This window comes from Scyliorhinus canicula, chromosome 16 (assembly GCF_902713615.1).
Source record: "Scyliorhinus canicula chromosome 16, sScyCan1.1, whole genome shotgun sequence".
Lineage (NCBI taxonomy): Eukaryota > Metazoa > Chordata > Chondrichthyes > Carcharhiniformes > Scyliorhinidae > Scyliorhinus > Scyliorhinus canicula.
In genome coordinates this window covers 132,576,697-132,597,454 of record NC_052161.1, presented here as the reverse complement: position 1 = coordinate 132,597,454, position 20,758 = coordinate 132,576,697, and the positions used below count along the sequence as shown (strand labels likewise).

Here is a 20,758-nt window from a genome sequence, read left to right as displayed (position 1 = left end):
AACCCCGGGAGGTGCCCCCACGGTGGCGTGGCCCGTGATTGGGGCCCCCCGCTCAGACTCCGGGCCGGTGCCCTGGGTGCACTCTTTCTCCTTCCACAGTCGCCACTGCCTAGGCCATGGCGGAAGCGGAAGAGAAACCCACATTGCGCACGCTCCGGTGGTGACGTCAGTGGCAGCTGCCCGCTGACGTCACTGCTGGCGCATGCGCCGACCGGCGAAAGCCTTTCGGCCAGCCCCGCTGCCGGGGGCGCCGGTTTTTTGCGCCAGTCTTCTGGTGCCGACCGCTCTGGCGCGGGGCTGGCCCCCCCAAAGGTGGGTTTCCTCCGGGTGTTCCGGTTTCCTCCCACGAGTCCCGAAAGACGTGCTTGTTAGGTGAATTGGACGTTCTGAATTCTCCCTCTGTGTACCCGAGCAGGCGGTGGAGTGTGGCGACTAGGGGCTTTTCACAGTAACTTCATTGCAGTGTTACTATAAGCCTACATATGACATCGATAAAGATTATTACTATAAGCTTACACATAAACAGAGTTCGGTTAAATAAACTAGCTCAAGCAATTTTGAATCTGTGAATAAGCATATCTTACCTCTGAATCCTAACGACATGATAGGAATCCAAGAAATTGTCTTCATCCTTCAAAAAACTGCGATGTTCATGCTGGGCATGAGAAGCTACTAAAGTTTCACTTGACCCTCATCCAGGGAGATTGAGATTGTAGAAAAAGGCATTTGCATCAAGTGTCAATGAGACAAGCTGCATGGTCTCCATTCGCACATGTTTGCCTTATTCTCTTGCCTCTGACTTTGAAGATGTTGGTTTCGGTCTTTTTTTGGATTTGAGCTAATTGTCCAAAGATTGGTGCAGTAATGAGGGACAGAATTTTACAGCAGCCTTTTTTTATTCTTTCATGGGACGTGGGCATCGCTGGCCAGACCATCATTTGTTGTCCATTCTTAATTGCCCTTCAGAAGGAAGTGATGAACTGCCTTCTTGAACCTCTGCAGTCCATGTGATGTTGGTACAGCCATTGTACTTTTAAGGGGGCGTTCTAGGATTTTGACACAGTGACAATGAATGAACAGCGATATATTTCCAAGACAGGATGGTGTGTAGCTTGGAGGGAAACTTCCAGATGGTGGTGTTATCATACATAGAATCAGAGAATCCCTACAGGGCAAAAAAGGCCATTTGGCCCATTGAGTTTGCACTGCCCCTTCTGAAAGAACACCCTTCCTTGGCCCTCTACCCCACCCTATCCCTGTAACCCCACCTAACCTGCATATCTTTGGACACTAATTGGCAATTTAGCGTGGCCAATCCACCTAATCTGCACATTTTTGGACTGTGGGAGGAAACTAGACCACCCAGAGGAAACCCACACAGACACAGGGAGAACATACGAATGCAGCATGGACAGTTATCCAATGCAGGAATTGAACCTGGGTCCCTGCCCCAGTGAGGCAGCAGTGCTAGTCACTGTGTTGCAGCATCTGCTACCCTTATCCATATAGATGGTAGAAATTGTTGGCTTTGAAGGTACTCGGGAGCCTTGGTGAGTTCCTGCAGGGTGCCTTGGAGGTGGCAAAGCCTGCTTCCCCTGTGAGAGGGTGGTGGAGGGAGTGGATGTTGGAGGTGTTGAAACAGGCTGCTTTGTCCCAGGTAGTGTTGATGGAGCTTCATTTTTCTAGGTAACTGGTGAGTATTCCGTTACACTCCTGACTTGTGCCTTGTCAATGGTAGCCAGGCTTTGGAGAGTCGGGAGGTGAGTTACTCTCTGCAGAATTGCCAACCTCTGGGCTTAGAGAGGGAAATGCACCCCCTTGTCAAGTTAGGAGTACGACAAGCCTGGTTGTTTGATGTGAAACAGGTGGGCCAGCGCCTTATATGTCAGCTTCTGCCAGTTTGAACTAAATATTAGCACTGTGTTTTTCTCACTATTGAACATGTGGTAAATATTACCAGATTAGCCGCAAGTGATATTCAGAAGTAGCCACAGGTGATATTCAGAACTCTGTATGTCGAGTGTGGATTTTTGACTTTGCGCACTTCGTAGGGGAAGTACTGGCCACAGCATAGACTACGACATCAAAGGTTAAACGTGAAATTAACTGTAAATATGTCTATTCACAGTTACAATGAAAATATTTTCACCGTGTCTATCTCGGACGATTGTGATGAATGCATATATGGTAATGGCAGGAAAATTTCACAGAATTACACAGAATCACAGAATAATACAGCACAGAAGAGCCGTTCGGCCCATCGAGTCTGCACCTACGCATGAAAAATACCTGACCTAGATCATAGATCATAGAATTTACAGTGCAGAAGGAGGCCATTCGGCCCATCGAGTCTGCACCGGCTCCTGGAAAGAGCACCCTACCCAAGGTTAACACCTCCACCCTACCTCCATAACCCAGTAACCCCACCCAAAACTAAGGGCAATTTTGGACACTAAGGGCAATTTATTATGTCCAATCAACCTAACTTGCACAGGGGAGGAAACCGGAGCACCCGGAGGAAACCCACGCACACACGGGGAGGATATGCAGACTCCGCACAGACAGTGACCCAAGCCGGAATCGAACCTGGGACCCTGGAGCTGTGAAGCGATTGTGCTATCCACAATGCTACCGTGCTGCCCCCTGCCTACCTAATCCCATTTACCAGCATTTGGCCAATAGCCTTGAATGGTATAACATGTCAAGTGCTCATCCAGGTACTTTTTAAAGGATGTGAGGCAACCCACCTCTGCCACCATCCCAGGCAGTGTGTTCCAGACCGGGACCCTCTGGGTAAAAAGGTTTTTCCTCAAATGCCCCCTACACTTCCTGCCCCAGACCTTGAACTTGTGTCTCCTCGTAACTGACCCTTCAACTAAGGGAACAGCTGCTCCCTATTCACCCTGTCCATGCCGCTCATAATCTTGTACACCTCGATTAGGTCGCTCCTCTGTCTTCTCTGCTCCAGCGAAAACTGTTAGACGTATTCTAATGTATGACGAGGCAAAAGTTCTGCTCCTTTTTCACCAACACAATTTTATTTGTTGCAACTGACTCGGCACAGAACTCTACACATCACCAGATCCAGAGGCCACCTGAAGCCCCTTTACATATCAGTGTCAATCATTGAACACTTGACATAAATGAGACAATCATTGAACACTTAACATAAATGAGACAATCATTGAACATTTAACATAAATGAGACAACTAATTGCAATGTCTCTTAACCCATTACTTAACAAAAACAACCCAAGCCTATCCAACCTCTCTTCATAATTTAAATGTTCCATCCCAGGCAACATCCTGGTGAATCTCCTCTGCACCCCCTCCAGTTTAATCACAGCCTTTCTATAATGTGGCGACTAGAATTGCACACAGTACTCCAGCTGTGGCCTCACCAAAGTTCAATACAACTCAATTCTGGTCGCCACACTACCAGAAGGATGTGGAGGCTTTAGAGACCGTGCAAAAGAGATTTACCAGGATGTTGCCTGGTATGGAGGGCATTAGCTATGAGGAGAGGTTGAATAAACTTTTATTCTCATTTGAACGAAGGAGGTTGAGGGGCGACCTGATAGAGGTCTACAGAATTATGAGAGGCACAGACAGAGTGGATAGTCAGAGACTTTTTCCCGGGGTAGAGGGGTCAATTACAGGGACGTATAGGTTTAAGGTGCGAGGGGCAAGGTTTAGAGGAGATGTACGAGGCAAGTTTTTTACACAGAGGGTAGTTGGTGCCTGGAACTTGCTGCTGGAGGAGGTGGTGGAAGCAGGGACGATAGTGACGTTCAAGGGGCATCTTGACAAATACATGAATAGGATGGGAATAGAGGGATACGGGCCCCGGAAGTGCAGAAGATTTTAGTTTCGACAGGTAGCATGATCGGCGCAGGCTTGGAGGGCCGAAGGGCCTGTTCCTGTGCTGTACTTTTCTTTGTTCTTTGTTCTAACTCCATGATGACCACCCTGCTTTTTATGCTGTGTTTTTTGATGTTCCTCAACACATCTTTGAATCCTTTTTATTTGAACAATTCCGTGCCGTACGCAACAGTAAAGTCAGCCAAACAACTTGTTCAAGCTGGCGGTCAGCTTAATTCTGGATTTGCCCATGTGAGAGTAGCCAGCGGTATCTCAGACTCCTATCTCCCTGTCCCTTTCTAAATATGGGTTTAGTCTCCACTCAATGTACCGCTTGGGAAACTCCAAAACAGTTGTGGATTGTACACCACTAAAACCATGGCCCAAGGCATGCAGCAATTTTTTTCAGATCGCACGTATCTCTGCCTCTTCCATTGATCGACCTTCCAGAAATTTCTGTCCCATTCCTTCCTTTCTTTGTTCTCTGATTCTTCCTTATTTTTTGCTCTGTCAGGCACTTTCAACTCCCCACTTTTGCTACTTCCAGGTACTCTCTACACTTTTCCCTTGGAGGTTTCTGCCCCTCAGTTCTTTTATTTCCATTTGGCTCCCCTCCTGATGGTATTGGCTCTTGTTGGAGTACAGTTCCCCAGATCCCAACAACCTAATTGTGATTGATCTGGGGCCATTATTCATCGGCGAGTATGGACTGTGGAGAAATGCCAGTCAATTATGATCCATCCTCACCTCATATTAACCCATGCACCTTCCAGCGGGCATGGTAGAGTTGGTAGCACTCTGAGTTCTGAATCAGTCGTTTCTGGGTTCAGATTCCACACTGGAATATAGAAATTAAGAATGATCCTACAGTGCGGTACTGAGCGCTGTTGGAGGCACTCAGCGGGATTTTCCGTCGGCAGGATCCTCCGCATCGCCGGCAGCGCACTCACACCCACAAATTTCCCGACGCCGGCGGTGGGGGGGGGGGTTTGGCCACAATGGGTAACCCCATTGGCCGGCTGCCGGGATGGAGGATTCCATTGCCTGGGGGCGCGCCGTGCCAGGAGACGTGTCCGGCAGGGCGGAGAATCCCGCCCAAACTCTTTCAGGTGAGATGGTAAGACTCAGACCTTTGTCGGTCCCCTTAGGTTAATGTGAAAGATCCCACAGCACTACTTTGAAAAAGGCTACATGGTGCAGTGCATCTACAAGATGCACTTTAGGAACTCGTCAAGGCTCTTTCGACAGCATGTTCCAAACCCACGACCACGACCATCTAAAAAGACATGGGCAGCAGGTACATGGGAACACCAACAATTGATTCCCCTCCGGCCACACATCATTCTGACTTGGAAATATATCGCCGTTTCTTCACTGGCACTTGCTCAAAATCATGGAACTCCCTCCCTAATAGCACTGTGGGTGTACCTACACCAACTGGACTTGAACAGTTCAGGAAGACACCTTACCACCACCCTCTCAAGGGCAATTAGTAATCTTTTTAGCAATCTTTATTGTCACTGCAATGAAGTTACTGTGAAAAGCCGTTAGTCGGCACACCCTGGCGTCTTTTCGTGTAAACAGAGAATTCAGAATGTCCAAATTACCTAACAGCACGTCTTTTGGGACTTGTGGGAGGAAACCGGAGCACCCGGAGGAAACCCACGCAGACACGGGGAGAAGGTGCAGACTCCGCACAGACAGTGACCCAAACCGGGAATCAAACCTGGGACCCTGGCACTGTGAAGCAACAGTGCTACCCACTGTGCTACCATGCTGCCCAGGCATGGGCAACAAATGCTGGCAATGCCAGTGACACCCACATCCTTGGAATTAATAAAAAGATGGAGGGGAGTTCACCCAGTGTCCTGGACAATATCTATCCCTCAATCAACACCACAAATGCAGGTTGTCTGGGCATTATTACGTTGCTCTATGTGGGAGCTTGCTGTGCATGAATAATGACGTCTGTGTTTTCCTGCATTGCAACTGTGGCTACACTTTAAAAATATTTATTTGATCGTAAAGTGCTTTGCGATGTCCGACGGGTGTGAGAGGCACAATTGTAAATGTTTTTTTGGGACTTTCCTGGTGGGTCTCCATTTGGGCCTTTATTGGTGTTCTAGCCGCCACTCAACGGAAGATACCTGTTTGTCCAGCCGTGATAATTTCACGCGGTAAGTGATTTGGTCCTGCTCGCGTTTGCCCAAGTTTTATCCTGCTCTGACTTTGGATTTGATTGGTTGTGCGATTTTGAATGTTTTGCATTTTGTGGGCATTTGGGTTAAACTTTATTGTGGAAAAAGGAACGAAAAGACTGTCAGCTCTCAGTTCCTCAGCTTAACCAACACCATGTGAAAACAGCTGCCCATGGATGTGGAACGAGACCCTGTGGACAATTGTCTCCTTGACACTCCTCCGCAACACGTCTCTTGTAGCCCTCCCACTAATGATCATTAATTATTCGCCATTTCTTGTTAATTTCAGCACCATTTTTCCACTTCTTTTAACTTCTTAAAAATAATTATACAGATATTTGAAGAAAGGATCATGATTTTATTTCCTGACGATCTTATTATGTTATCCACTGATGAGCAGAAAACCATTGTTCAATATGAAGTAAGTGTTTCATTTATGTCAGCTTTCACTTTTAAACTCACACAGAGATGAAAGTGCACGACGCAGAGGAAATATTTCAGGTTCATCTTACAGGGCAAGGATGATCCTTAGCTCCTATTCAACATGACAAATACCCTCTGAAATCACTCTCCTTCATTCCCCACCATTGACGTTTCCGTTACAATGTTCCAAGAGCGCATAGATTTCGCTACATGTTCTAAGAGCGTCCATAGAGTTACCAGTAGCTCAGTCCCATTTCTGGCCTGAACCAAGTGATCATGGAATCTACAGTGCAGAAGGAGGCCCTCGGTTCATCAAGTCTGCACCCAAGCCCACACCTGCACCCTATCCCAGCAACCCCACCTAACCATTTTTGGACATTAAGGGCAATTTAGAATGTCCAATCCACCTAACCTGCACATCTTTGGACTGTGGGAGGAAACCGGAGCACCCGGAGGAAACCCACGCAGACACGGGGAGAACGTGCAGACTCCACACAGACAGTGACCCAAGCCGGGAATCGAACCTGGAACCCGGGAATTATGAAGCAACTGTGCCAACCACTGTGCTGCCGTACCGATGTGAAACCTTGATCTGTTCAACCCAGAGCTCGGCTTCGAACCCCTCATCCTATTCAAAACAAACACCACAAACCTCCACCTCCATAACATTTGTACTTCACCCTTGATGTAGATTTACGCAACACAAGTCTCTTTGGCCCATTGACCCTCCTGCCAGCAAAAACCTTCACCTGCACTTTGACACTCATGAAAAGGGAGGTATAAATGCAATGTCTTACTTTATTTTCCTTGAAGCAGATTGTTCTGTGAAATCTGGCTTTGTATCTAGTTCACAGTGATAACCTTTCCTGGCTGATGTTTGTGCAGAATGATTGGCTCTGAATGATTTGCCATCCCCCACTGCCCTTACCACAGCAAGAACCCTTTCAACGAAAATAGATTTGTACTTGTTTCTCAAAATAATTCTATGACTCAGACAAGCTTGGTGGATGGTTTACTGATGTAGGTTAAAGGCCCAGCTTTATCTCCCGATCAAAGCAGCCTGCTTGATTGGCACCCCCTCCACCATCTTAAAGGTCTCTCCTCTCCGTCACAGTGGCAGCAACTGCAGAAACTCACCAAGGCTCCTTCGACAGCACCTTCCAACCCGCAAAGCTCTGCTGCTTGGAAAGACAAGGGCAGCAGACACACGGGAACACCACCTCCTGTAAATTTCCCTCCAAGACACTCACCATTCTGACTTGGAACTATCGCAGTACACGACCACCTCTAAATTCCCCTCCAGGTCACTCACCATCCTGACATCGAACTACATCTCAGTACCTTCTCTCTCCCTGGGCCAAAGTCTCAGATTCCCTTTCTAACATCGTATTGAGTGAAACTCAAGCAGAATTTGGCACATTCGGGAGAGAAAATGTCTAAAAGGAGAGACAATTGGGTGAAATGGGAGAGTAATGTTGCCGTGGTAAAACTATAAGCATATTTTAAAAAGCGCAATGGATGGGCAAGTGCGAATCTCCAGATCCCTACCATGCTGCAGATTTATTTTGGGGGGATTTTGTTTTTAAATCCAGCTTTGTTTTACTGAAAGCTGTTGCCTACTCTTCAAGCACACTGAATGTATGGCTAGATTCTAATTGTTATAACCCTCACGGGTTAGGGATGATCAGAATATGAGCTCCCCCATAAGGGGGCAGGGGTCCCTTAATACGGTTTATGTGCCATCATATAAATAGAGTCGGCCAGTCAGGCACTGACTAGGGAAGACCCAGTGGGAAACCATTGGAGCTGTACATAATATTTAACGTGTTAAATAAAGTACGTTTTGTTTTTCTCCACTACTCGGTATGGACTCCAATTGTTGCCCCTTCCAAAACTATTGTTTCAGAACACTGAAATCAGATTGATTATTGTGTTTAAAACCTAATGATCGCAATAAAATTCTTTGTTGATAGAAGCGAAGAAAGACGGAACTTGAATCATTATTTTCTCCCACACAGGGCAGGCTTCCTACTCAAAGTATCAGAGCATTGGAAAGATCAGCTCGTGTAGGACACCTTGAGTTTGAAATTACAGGTGAGTCATTTCATTACCTGCACATTCTGTTCTTACCCCTTCTGTTAATACACGCTTCTCCCCTCATTTGTTGATGTGATTGTATCTGATGGAAATCTCTCGCCTCATTCAGACAAGTCACAATGAAACTGCAATGTAAATCCCTAGGTTTTTGTGTATGGGAGCTTGGTGGGTAACTGCTCTATCTCGTCATTTTCTGAGCCTTCCGGATTCTCTCTGAATTAACCTGCCTACGTAACTGGAGCAGCATATGTAGCTCTACAATTGGCCTCAGTACCTTCTCATATCGACCAGTGCTCCTACCCAGAATTGCTGGAAAAAATTCATGTGCTCACTGAGGCTGACTGAGGAGAAATCTTCAGAATCCGATCCACATTTCGTGGCAGGTCAAACCTAGTTAACCTAGCCCAAATGTGCTAGCCCACAATCCAAGCAGTGGAAACAAAAGGGCTGCCAATTAGACTGCGCTGACCTTGCTTTGGAGATGAAGAAGAAGAAATCGCTTATTGTCACAAGTAGGCTTCAAATGAAGTTACTGTGAAAAGCCCCTAGTCGCCATATTCCGGTGCCTGTTCGGGGAGGCTGGTACGGGAATTGAACTGTGCTGCTGGCCTGCCTTGGCAAAAGCTCCGAGCTAACCCCTAGGCAGATCGGTTGAACGATATTAGCAGCATTCATGGAGTTGGCCAGGCTTCATCATCCTGCCCTCCTGGCTAAGCAAATCAGGGCTGGGCGAGTAGGTGGGCGGCACTGGGACTTATTTGACAAAAAGCTAAATTAAAGTAGAACTCAGTTGACTAAGGAATAGGATGACACCTTAGAATATCTGAGTCATTACTCTCCTCCAATTCTTGTGCACCCCTTGTTTACATCACTCCATCAGTAGCAGCCAAGTTTTTGTTTTATTCTTACATGGGGATGTTGGTATTGCTAACAATGCCAGCGTTTGATGCCCAACCCTACTTGCCCTTTAACTGAACAGCTTTCTCTGCCAAGAGACGAGAGCAGTTACGAGCCAGCTCCATTGCTGTGGATCTGGAGTCACATGTAGGCCAGATCAGGTAAGGATGGCAGATTTCCTTCCCTCCAGAGACATTAGTGACCCAGATGGGTTTTCACAAAAATCAATGATAATTCTCATGGCCACCATTACTCTGACTATTAATTCCAGATTTGTTAATTGAATTTTACATTCCACCATGGTGGGATTTGAACCCATGACATCCAGAGTATTAGACTGATCCTCTGGATGTGTAGTCCAGTGACATTACCATGACCCCACTGTCTACCTCCCTAACTCTCTCTCCAACCAAATATCTCTTTATGTGGCTGGATGTCAAAACCTTGTTTAAAGAATTCTCTGTGTAGCACCTTGGGATGCTTCACTCCATTAAAGCACTATCAAAATGTAAGTTATTGTTGTTTTGTCACAAATGTAACTTCTTATCTTTAAGGCAATATGATGGAGCCTGTGAAGGTTTCTTGCGCAAAGCCAGGCGAATATAAAAAGTGGTTTTTCCACCTCCAAAAGGTATGGTGAAAATATTCAACTTCTGCGAAAATTGGAAATTCCAACTGTGCAGGATATCATTCGGTGGTTTAACTAGTCTGTGCTCACTTCGTTTACCTTGGACAGCTTAAATTAAAGTTAGGCAGAGGATAAAGGAGTGCGCGCACACTCTCAAGTGTTTGTTGCACAATTTAATTTCCAAGTCTATGTAACGTGACACAGGTTTCTGTACTTGTATGTGTTGGATTGCCTGGTGCAGTACACAGCAGGAAAGCATGCAGAGAGGAAATACGCAATCATAATCTAACCTGACTTTGTTCTCAATGATCAAACAAAAGATTAAACACAGACTTCCATTTATACACATAATTTGGGTTTTAACTGGTATATTGATCCTGTCAAATACCCTTCAATGTTAATTAATAAACCCCTATTGGTATTGCAAACTCTTTGTAACTCCCATCATTCAAGGTATTTTATTAATGAGTTGGCACTCTTTTGTTTTTCTCTGTCAGCCGGACTGTAACACGAACACTCTGCCATCCCACGGCCAGCTCCCACCGAAGCCACCCAAGAAGACAAAGAGCTGTCGTTATTAAGGTAGTCATTGTACAGACTCACAAATCGAAGCTCTCCATCAGAATGACCAGTTTACACATGAAAACTGTGATGGCTTCAGGGCGATGACGCTGAAGGTACTGGTGCACTGCCCGACCATCTCCACTGGATTTGAAATGGTCACTTTGTTACGAGCTAACTGAGTTAGTGAGTAACCAGCGTCTTGCTTCTCTAAGGTAGTCATTGTTAACCTCTCTACCTCACAACGCATCGCAAGCCAAATGGAGATGGATTGGCAACCTGTCTGCTGACCTCTGCTGACTCCACTCCGAAACCGACTGCATCTTCATCCCACCATTCCTTCCTCCATCTCACACTTGACAGTCTCACAGCCGAAATCCTCAACTTGGTGTGTGGAAGATCATAGTCACAATGTCTGAACTTAGCACTCTTTTGGCAGGATGTTAGATCTACAATGGGTTAGAAAACTCTAGCCACCAGACATCAGAATGCCACTTGAAATTAGGAAATAGAGATCTCGAGTAGCCCAGCTAAGTACACTCTCTATCACAAAGACCAGGAGGGTGTTAGGTGCAACCCTCATGTGTTACCTGATCTCACCTACGATTGCAATTGGGAAGCTTGTCCCCGGCACCTCTGAGCTGCTACTGCTAAGCTGCTATTCCTTGTTATCTGGGATCTGCGTAAATGTTGGGTGAAGATGGAGTCGAACCTGGGCGCCATGTTCCATTGTTAAATTCCACTCTCACAAACGAAGAAAGAACACTGCCACAAGATACAACTCACAAACTGGCACCCATGGAACAAAAGGCCAGGATGAGTCACCTCTGTCGGACCGGCTAAGAGTTAAAAACTCTTTTAATTATTAAAATGTTTTTGGAATATGAGCATCGCCAGTAAGGCCGGCATTTATTGTGAACTTTATCAGGGATTTCCAGCATTTTGACCCAAAGACACATGAATGAACAGTGATTCAGGGTCCATAATGTCCTCGATCTGCTTTTCTTTTCTTTAGTTAGCACCGCGAACAACATTACAATTGGAGGAGAGAATGAGCTCAGCAATGTGATGAAGCTGAACAATGGATCAGTCGACGGTCATTCAGCAGTGATTCAGCATCAGCTTCCAGCTAATCCTTCACCGACCACATCACCAGCTTCTTACCGTTTAAATAAAATACATAACTTTTATAAAATCAGCAAATCAAACCATGAGTTGGTGATGATTCTTCGTGCCATTCCTCAAAGATCCAGGTGGTGATGTTCTTCAACCTTCCATTGCAACTTTCAGAACAAGGAACTTACTTCCAGCATTCGAAGGAAAACTATTTCATATTAATTAGAGCCTGAGATTTACTGCCTCTTAGGTACTGCTTCACTTTTGACAAAGATTTATTCATTGACAATGTTCGTAGAATAATGTATGGGCGAAAGGTTCACACTCTATAAGGACACATGATACGAACCTTTATTAATAACGACTGTGAGATGTTGTAATTTTGCCTTTTCCCGAATTTTTCTTTTAGATTGAAATGAAATGAAATGAAAATCGCTTATTGTCACGAGTAGGCTTCAATGAAGTTACTGTGAAAAGCCCCTAGTCGCCACATTCCGGCACCTGTCCGGGGAGGCTGGTACGGGAACCGTGCTGCTGGCCTGCTTGGTCTGCTTTAAAAGCCAGCGATTTAACCCAGTGAGCTAAACTAGCCCCTTTTGCAGATTTGCGGTGTCATTTATAGATGTGGTTTTTATTAGATGTTTTTATTGGTTTTCACAACTTTTATGTTACCTATTTCAGTTTGTACAATTAGTCTACAGATTTCATAGCCACAGTGTTTGAGAAGGCGACTAAGGAAAGACTGACGTTACACAGCAAATATAGACTAAAGTACAATGAGAGGACATACAGACAAGCACGGATCACTGTACATATTTACAACTACTTATTCCCCCTCTTCTGTGGGCATGGGCTTGTTTTGCCTCGGCTACCCTTCCTGACGCTGGCCCGAGCGAGAGTTGCCCCGTGTGTTGCTGCTCCCCCTGGCTCTCTGCTTGCCCTCGTGCCTTGTCCCTTGCGGTCGTGCCTGTGGCTAGTCTTTTTCTCCCGGCATTTCCCCCCCCCCCCCCCCCCATCCTCACCCTACATTTATGTTCAGTGTCTCTACTGTGCCTTTTTCCCACTCCCCCTTCCCCCCCCTGCACTGCTCTATTGGCTGTTGGCTACGGACCGGTCTTGGTAAATGGCCTCCGCGTCTTGTGGCAGCCCTCCTTTGACCCGCGGGTGGTGAATTTTATCTTCTCCAATTGGAGAAATCCCGACAGGTCGGCCAGCCAGTCTGCAGCTTTGGGTGGTGCTGCTGATCGGTAGCCGAGCAGGATTCTTCGGCAGACGATTAGGGAGGCACAGGCTAGGGCGTCGGCACCCCTCCCCATAAAGAGTTCTGGCTGGTCTGATACCCCAAAGACTGCCATATTTGGGCTTGTCTCCACCCTCACCCCCACAACATTGGATGTTGCCTCGAAAAAGATTGTTCACAACCCCACCAGTCTGGGGCAAGCCCAGAACATGTGGGCGTGGTTGGCCGGGCCTCCCTGGCATCATTCACATTTGTCCTCCACCTCGGGAAGAACCTGCTCATTCGGGTTCTGGTTCGGAATGCTCTGTGTACCACCTTTAGCTGCATCAGGCTCAGCCCTGCACATACAGAGGTGGAGTTCTCCCTATGTTGTGCCTCAATCCAGAGTCCTCCCCCCACCTACTTCAATGCCCTGTTCCTCCTCCCATTTCTCCTTCGTCTCGTCCAGGGGGGAATCGAACCTCCTCCAACAGTCACCCATACAGGGCCCCACAGTTCCCCTTCCCTAATTCCTCAACCAGTGAATGTCTCGGTATCTGGGGGGTATGCCGTCATCCCCCTGCGGAGGAAGTTCCGAACCTGTATGTACCTCATCTCGTCCCCTTTGTGCAATTGGAACTTTTCTGTGAGCTTCTCCAGGGTTGCTGTCTTGTCATCCGTGTACCTGTCGTTAACTGTCAGTGTCCCCTCGTCCTGTCTCCACCTATTGAAGGTGCCGTCAATTGTTGCGGGCGTGAATCTGTGGTTGTTACAGATTGGAGCTCTCGCAGATATTCCGGTCAGGCCGAAGTACTGTCTCATTTGACACCGTGATCGGAGCGTGGCCACTAACACTGAGCTTCTTGAGTATGTGGTTGGAGGGGATGGGTCATAACTAATTGTAGGAACTCTCCTCCATCCTCACCCATTCCGCCTCCACCTTCATCCATCTCCTCACTCTTTCATAGATGTGTTTTATATCAACGTTTCCAGGGCTGGAAAATATTTTTTTAAGGATTTTGTATTTAAAAGCGATTTTGATGAAGTGTACAGGAAGAAATGATTTCCACTGGAAGGCGGGTCGGTAACCAGAAGACAGAATTAAGGCATTTGACAAAATAGCCAGCTGAGAGATGAGGAGATCTGTTATTTGTTTTGAGTTGCTATGATCTGGGTGCACTGCCTGAAAGCAGATTCAATAGTAACAGCCACAAGGAAATAGGAAATATACTTGGATATGGAAAACTTGCAGGATGAAGAGGAAAACTCAGGCAAGTAGAGCAGTGAAGAAGGCCTATGGTGTGCTAGCGTTCATTTGCAGAGGGATTGAATTTAAGAGCCGTGAGGTGATGATGCAGCTGTACAAAACCTTGGTAAGACCCCATTTGGAGTACTGTGTGCAGTTCTGGTCACCTCATTTTAGGAAGGATGTGGAAGCTTTGGAAAAGGTGCAAAGGAGAGGATGTTGCCTGGGATGGAGAGTAGGTCTTATGAGGAAAGGTTGAGAGTGCTAGGCCTTTTCTCATTAGAACGGAGAAGGATGAGGGGCGACTTGATAAAGGTTTATAAGATGATCAGGGGAATACTTTTTCCGGGTGGAACAAACCATTACAAGGGGACATAAATTTAAGGTGAATGGTGGAAGATATAGGGGGGATGTCAGAGGTAGCTTCTTTACCCAGAGAGTAGTGGGGGCATGGAATGCACTGCCTGTGGAAGTAGTTGAGTCGGAAACATTAGGGACCTTCAAGCGGCTATTGGATAGGTACATGGATTACGGTAGAATGATGGGATGAGATGAATTTGTTCTTAATCTAGGACAAAAGTTCGGCACAACATCGTGGGCCGAAGGGCCTGTTCTGTGCTGTATGTTTCTGTGTTCTAAGTGGAACTGATTGGGCAGTTCTTTCAAAGTGCCATCACAGGCCTAGGTAAATAGCCTCCTTCTGTACAGCGAGATTATATGATTCAAGATTTGGCTGGATGATAGGTCTTGAGTATTTATCACATTTGCTTTTTGCTCAGTCAAAATGTATTACCTGTAATCTAACCTGGACAAGAATCGTTAAAGGGAGAAATGAGATGTGAAAGGCGTGGGTGGGTGGTCCAAGTTGATAAATGTGTGAGTCATTTTGGACAACAGGGACCCAATTACCAGTCTTAAGGCCTGTGCTCTCAGGCTTGGGGTGAGAAAAGGTCAGCCAGAATTTTAGCCCGAGCTCCTTCATGTTGAACGCTGCTGAATGGAGTACGTGTGTGGATGTCAGGTTCACCTTTCAGCCGTGATGGTTGATGCAACGCACCATCATTGGCTGAGGCCTGATAAATGGTTACTAGGCTAAGGATGCTGCCTATACAGCGGAAACCATCTCGGACGCAGATCCATGCTTCCAGCAGCAGAGGAAGGAATACAGAAGGTTAGAAATGGGGGAATATATAAACAGTTGATCTAATGCGTATAGACTGGCAAATTACTTTGTTTCTCAGTCACAATTTCAGAATCGCACAGGATACTTAGCAAATTAACTTTTCCAGGCCTGATGTCTCACGCTTCAAACTTGTAAATGAATTAAAATGCTTTTTATATGTTGTACAGCAACCCCCTGTGCGAGACAACCTAGAAATATCTGGGCTAAGTCCTGGAATATCTCTTGAGATGGCACCTGCTCATTTTTATCAGTCACTTATTAATAACTATTGTGGAAAATATACTGGGCGGGATTCTCCGTCCCACCAGTCCCTTTTTCCGGCGCGGCGCACCCCCCTCGGCAGCGGGATTCTCAGTTCCCGCAGCCGGCCAATGGGGTTTCCCATTGTGGCCACTCCACGGCCGTCGGGAAACCCGAGGGCGTGAGTGCGATGCCGGCGAAGCGGAGGATCCTGCCGCTGGGGAATCCCGCAGCCATTTCTTTCGCACCTGTCCTAACTTTTGACTTCTAATTTAGTTTTCTTTTATCCTTCTGAACCCTGGCTCAGTAGTATCACACTGAGTAAGAAGATTGTTGGAGCCCTGCTCCTCAAGCACACAATCTAGGCTGACACTTCATTGCAGTAGTAAGGGAGTGTAATACTGTTGAAAGTGCCATCGACAGATGAGACATTAAACCAAGACCCCACCACCCCACCTGCTCTCTCATGCACGTAAGTACAAACATACAAGATAGGAATACGAAATAGGAGCAGGAATAGGCTATTCAGCTCCATGGCTGATCAGTTTGTGCTCCAAGTTCTACCTTTAATTCCCTTGCCTAACAAACGTCTATCTAACTCTACCTCAAAAATATTCAGCAATCCCACTTCTAATGCCATCTGAGGCAGTGAGTTCCAAATCCGCACAAATTTCTGAGAGAGAAGAAAATTCACCTTTCCTATAGGGGTATCAGTGCCCCGTAGTCTGGACTCACCTACAAGAGGAAACATCCTTTCCACGTCCACCTTGCAATACCGTTCAGGATCTTCTATACTTCAAAGAAGCCACCCCTCTAATTTCTAAATTCCAGTGGAAACAAGTCCTGTCTTTCCTCCTAAGACAATTATGATTGTATATTAATTGTGTCCAATTGCATGTCGGTGGTCGGCACTAACTGGGGTTTCACTCGAGTACTTATGAAGAGACACTTATTGAAAGTGTGGTGAGGTTCAATTAGGAGATGTATGCTTGTAATGTTTAACTTTATAAATAAACGTATCCTTCACCAACTGACTTTCTGGAATATAACAAACACTATTTCGAGGAAGAACAATAGAGTTCTCCCAAGTGTCCTGGTCAATATTTAATTCTCAACCAGCATTAGTTAAGTAGATAATCTAGTCATTACCACATTTTGTCCTTTGTTGCTCCGAAACCACAATTCAAAAATCTTTCATAGGTTGTAAAGCAATTTGGAACGTCTTTAGATAATGAAAGGCGCTATATAAATGCAAGTTCTTACCTTGTCTCTTCCTTTGGCTTTCTAAATTATTTAATTTGCTTACCCTTTTCCCTTTGGTCTCCAAATACCGCATGATATTCCTGGAGAAAGGCACAGTGACTGGTCTTTGTTAAAGCTAAATCTGCTTTTGGAGTAAGCATTAGATGCTTTACTAGAGGAAGCAGGGGTAACTATAATGACGTGGTATGAAATGTAAATAGTTTACATCGGTTAAAAGTAATGTTAAACATTACAAACAGTAGCAGCGGATAATCGTAGAGACTACTATTTGATCTTTGCTAGCTTGAAATTAATAAATATATGTTATGGACCCAGGTCGTTCTTGTAAATCAAGATGTTTGCAATTATTGAATCATAGTATCATTGGTGTGGATTTATGGACTAGTAACTGAATCGAAGTAATATTTGAGCTGTTGTACATGGTTTTATGTTGCTCTTTAGAACATAGAACATAGAACACTACAGCGCAGTACGGGCCCTTCGGCCCTCGATGTTGCGCCGACCTGTGAAACCATCTGAAGCCTATCTGACCTACAGTATTCCATTTTCATCCATATGTCTATCCAGTGACCACTTAAATGCCCTTAAAGTTGGCGAGTCTACTACTATTGCAGGCAGGGCGTTCCACACCCCTACTACTCTCTGAGTAAAGAAACTGCCTCTGACATCTGTCCTATATCTCTCACCCCTCAATTTAAAGCTATGTCCCCTCGTGTTGGTCATCACCATCCGAGGAAAAAGACTCTCACTGTCCACCCTATCTAACCCTCTGACTATCTTATATGTCTCTATTAAGTCACCTCTCAGCCTTCTCCTCTCTAACGAAAACAACCTCAATTCCCTGAGCCTTTCCTCGTAAGACCTTCCCTCCATACCAGGCAACATCCTAGTAAATCTCCTCTGAACCCTTTCCAAAGCTTCCACATCCTTCCTATAATGTGGTGACCAGAACTGCACGCAGTACTCCAGGTGTGGCCGCACCAGAGTTATGTACAGCTGCAGCATGACCTTGTGGTTCCGAAACTCAATCCCCCTGCTTATAAAGGCTAGCACACCATATGCCTTCTTAACAGCCCTATTAACCTGGGTGGCAACTTTCAGGGATTTATGTACCTGGATGCCGAGATCTCTCTGTTCATCTACACTACCAAGAATCTTGCCATTAGCCCAGTACTCTGCATTCCTGTTACTCCTTCCAAAGTGAACCACCTCACACTTTTCCGCATTAAACTCCATCTGCCACCTCTCAGCCCAGCTCTGCAGCTTATCTATGTCCCTCTGTATCCTATAACATCCTTCAGCACTATCCACAACTCCACCGACCTTCGTGTCATCTGCAAATTTACTAACCCATCCTTCTACACCCTCTTCCAGGTCATTTATAAAAATGACAAACAGCAGTGGCCCCAAAACAGATCCTTGCGGTACACCACTAGTAACTGAACTCCAGGATGAACATTTGCCATCAACCACCACCCTCTGTCTTCTTTCAGCTAGCCAATTACTGATCCAAACCGCTAAATCACCTTCAATTCCATACTTCCTTATTTTCTGCAATAGCCTACCGTGGGGAACCTTATCAAACGCCTTACTGAAATCCATATACACCACATCAACAGCTTTACCCTGATCCACCTGTTTGGTCACCTTCTCAAAAAACTCAATAAGGTTTGTGAGACATGACCTACCCTTCACAAAACCGTGTTGAGTATCGCTAATCAACTTGTTCTTTTCAAGATGATTATAAACCCTATCTCTTATAACCTTTTCCAACATTTTACCCACAACCGAAGTAAGGCTCACAGGTCTATAATTACCAGGGTTGTCTCTACTCCCCTTCTTGAACAAGGGGACAACATTTGCTATCCTCCAGTCTTCCGGCACTATTCCTGTCGACAAAGACGACATAAAGATCAAGGACAAAGGCTCTGCAATCTCCTCCCTGGCTTCCCAGAGAATCCTAGGATAAATCCCATCTGGCCCAGGGGACTTATCTATTTTGACATTTTCTAAAATTGCTAACACCTCCTCCTTTTGAACCTCAATTCCATCTAGCCTGGTCGACTGAACCTGAGTGTTCTCCTCGACAACATTGGCTTTCTCCAGTGTAAACACTGACGAAAAATACCCATTTAATGCTTCCCCTATCTCCTCTGATTCCACACACAACTTTCCACTACTATCCTTGATTGGCCCTAATCTTACTCGAGTCATTCTTTTGTTCCTGATATACCTATAGAAAGCCTTAGGGTTTTCCTTGATCCTATCCGCCAACGACTTTTCGTGTCCTCTCCTCGCTCTTCTTAACTCTCCCTTTAGGTCCTTCCTGGCTAACTTGTAACTCTCAAGTGCCCTAACTGAGCCTTCATGTCTCATCCTAACATAAGCCTTCTTCTTCCTCTTGACAAGTGCTTCAACTTCCTTAGTAAACCACGGCTCCCTTGCTCGACAACTTCCTCCCTGCCTGACAGGTACATACTTATCAAGGACACGCAGTAGCTGTTCCTTGAAAAAGCTCCACATTTCGATTGTACCCATCCCCTGCAGTTTCCTTCCCCATCCTATACCTCCTAAATCTTGCCGAATAGCATCATAATTGCCTTTCCCCCAGCTATAATTCTTGCCTTGCGGTATATACCTATCCCTGCCCATTGCTAAAGTAAACATAACCGAGTTGTGATCACTATCACCAAAGTGCTCACCTACATCTAAATCTAACACCTGGCCGGGTTCATTACCCAGTACCAAATCCAATGTGGCCTCGCCCCTTGTTGGCCTGTCTACATACTGTGTCAGAAAACCCTCCTGCACACACTGCACAAAAACTGACCCATCTATAGTACTCGAACTATAGTATTTCCAGTCAATATTTGGAAAGTTAAAGTCCCCCATAACAACTACCCTGTTACTCTCGCTCCTGTCAAGAATCATCTTTGCAATCCTTTCCTCTACATCTTTGTGAAGCACCAGTGTAAAAACAAGCAAGGCCTGCCCAGTACCAGCACAGTAAATAATCCAGCCCCAGTGTACAGTATAAAGAATTGCCCAGTGGATGAATGGAACCTTTTGTCGCTTAATAATGTTATGGGCCAGGGTTTAGAGAACCCCAAAGTGTATCATGGAGTTCACCTGACCCACAACTTTTACTAGATTGTGCTATGGGGAGCACACGGCCCACTCTACAGGTGTGGTAGAGCAGAAATGGAAAAGTATTTTTTAAAGCAAAACAATGTTTATTCTATTTAAATCAACAAAGGATCGATTTACATTCTTTAGATTACAGAGAGAGCGTCTTAATACACCTTCTGGCTGTGACTGCAGCTATCCAGCTCTGAAAACGAAACTAAAACACACCCTGCAGCAAACAGCCTAAAACGAAAGTAAAAAGCTGGCAGACAGCCCAGCTCCACACACACTCTGACATCACTGATAAACATCCATTTCTAAAGGTACATTTCTTAAACACTCATTTCTTAAAGGTACTCTCATGACAAATGTGAAAGCAGGCAAGGTAGCCCCCAACACAGTGGTGTTGTTAATGAATGGCCAGCCACTGAAGATGGACATGGACACAAAGACATTAGCTACTATTGTGAGCGAATAGATTTACCGATATCTCCAAGAAGGGGTTCATTCCTGAGGTTAAAGAATACTGCAACTAAACTAACTGCATATACCCAGAGAGGTCATAAAAATAGAAGGGTGGCCATGACTGCAGCAAGTTATAGACAGCAATCTGCACAGCTACTATTGATAGTGATGTTGAGCCGAGATGTGAGTTTAATTGGTGCATTACTGGTTCCAGGAGATCAAGTTGAGCTGCCTG

General features: G+C 45.7%; 1 protein-coding gene across 2 annotated transcripts in view; it reads left to right on the top strand.

The window, feature by feature from the left end:
- The window catches only part of LOC119951073 (rho guanine nucleotide exchange factor 6), a 59,525-nt gene extending 47,357 nt beyond the window's left edge, over positions 1-12,168 (top strand). For both annotated transcript variants that reach the window (XM_038774109.1, XM_038774110.1), the window contains 4 exons: positions 6,394-6,480; positions 8,501-8,576; positions 10,031-10,107; positions 10,602-12,168. In XM_038774109.1, the coding sequence (XP_038630037.1) occupies positions 6,394-6,480; positions 8,501-8,576; positions 10,031-10,107; positions 10,602-10,685 (324 nt within the window). In that variant the 3' untranslated portion in view covers positions 10,686-12,168. The remainder of the gene's footprint in view (positions 1-6,393; positions 6,481-8,500; positions 8,577-10,030; positions 10,108-10,601) is intronic.
- Positions 12,169-20,758: the final 8,590 nt, after the last annotated feature.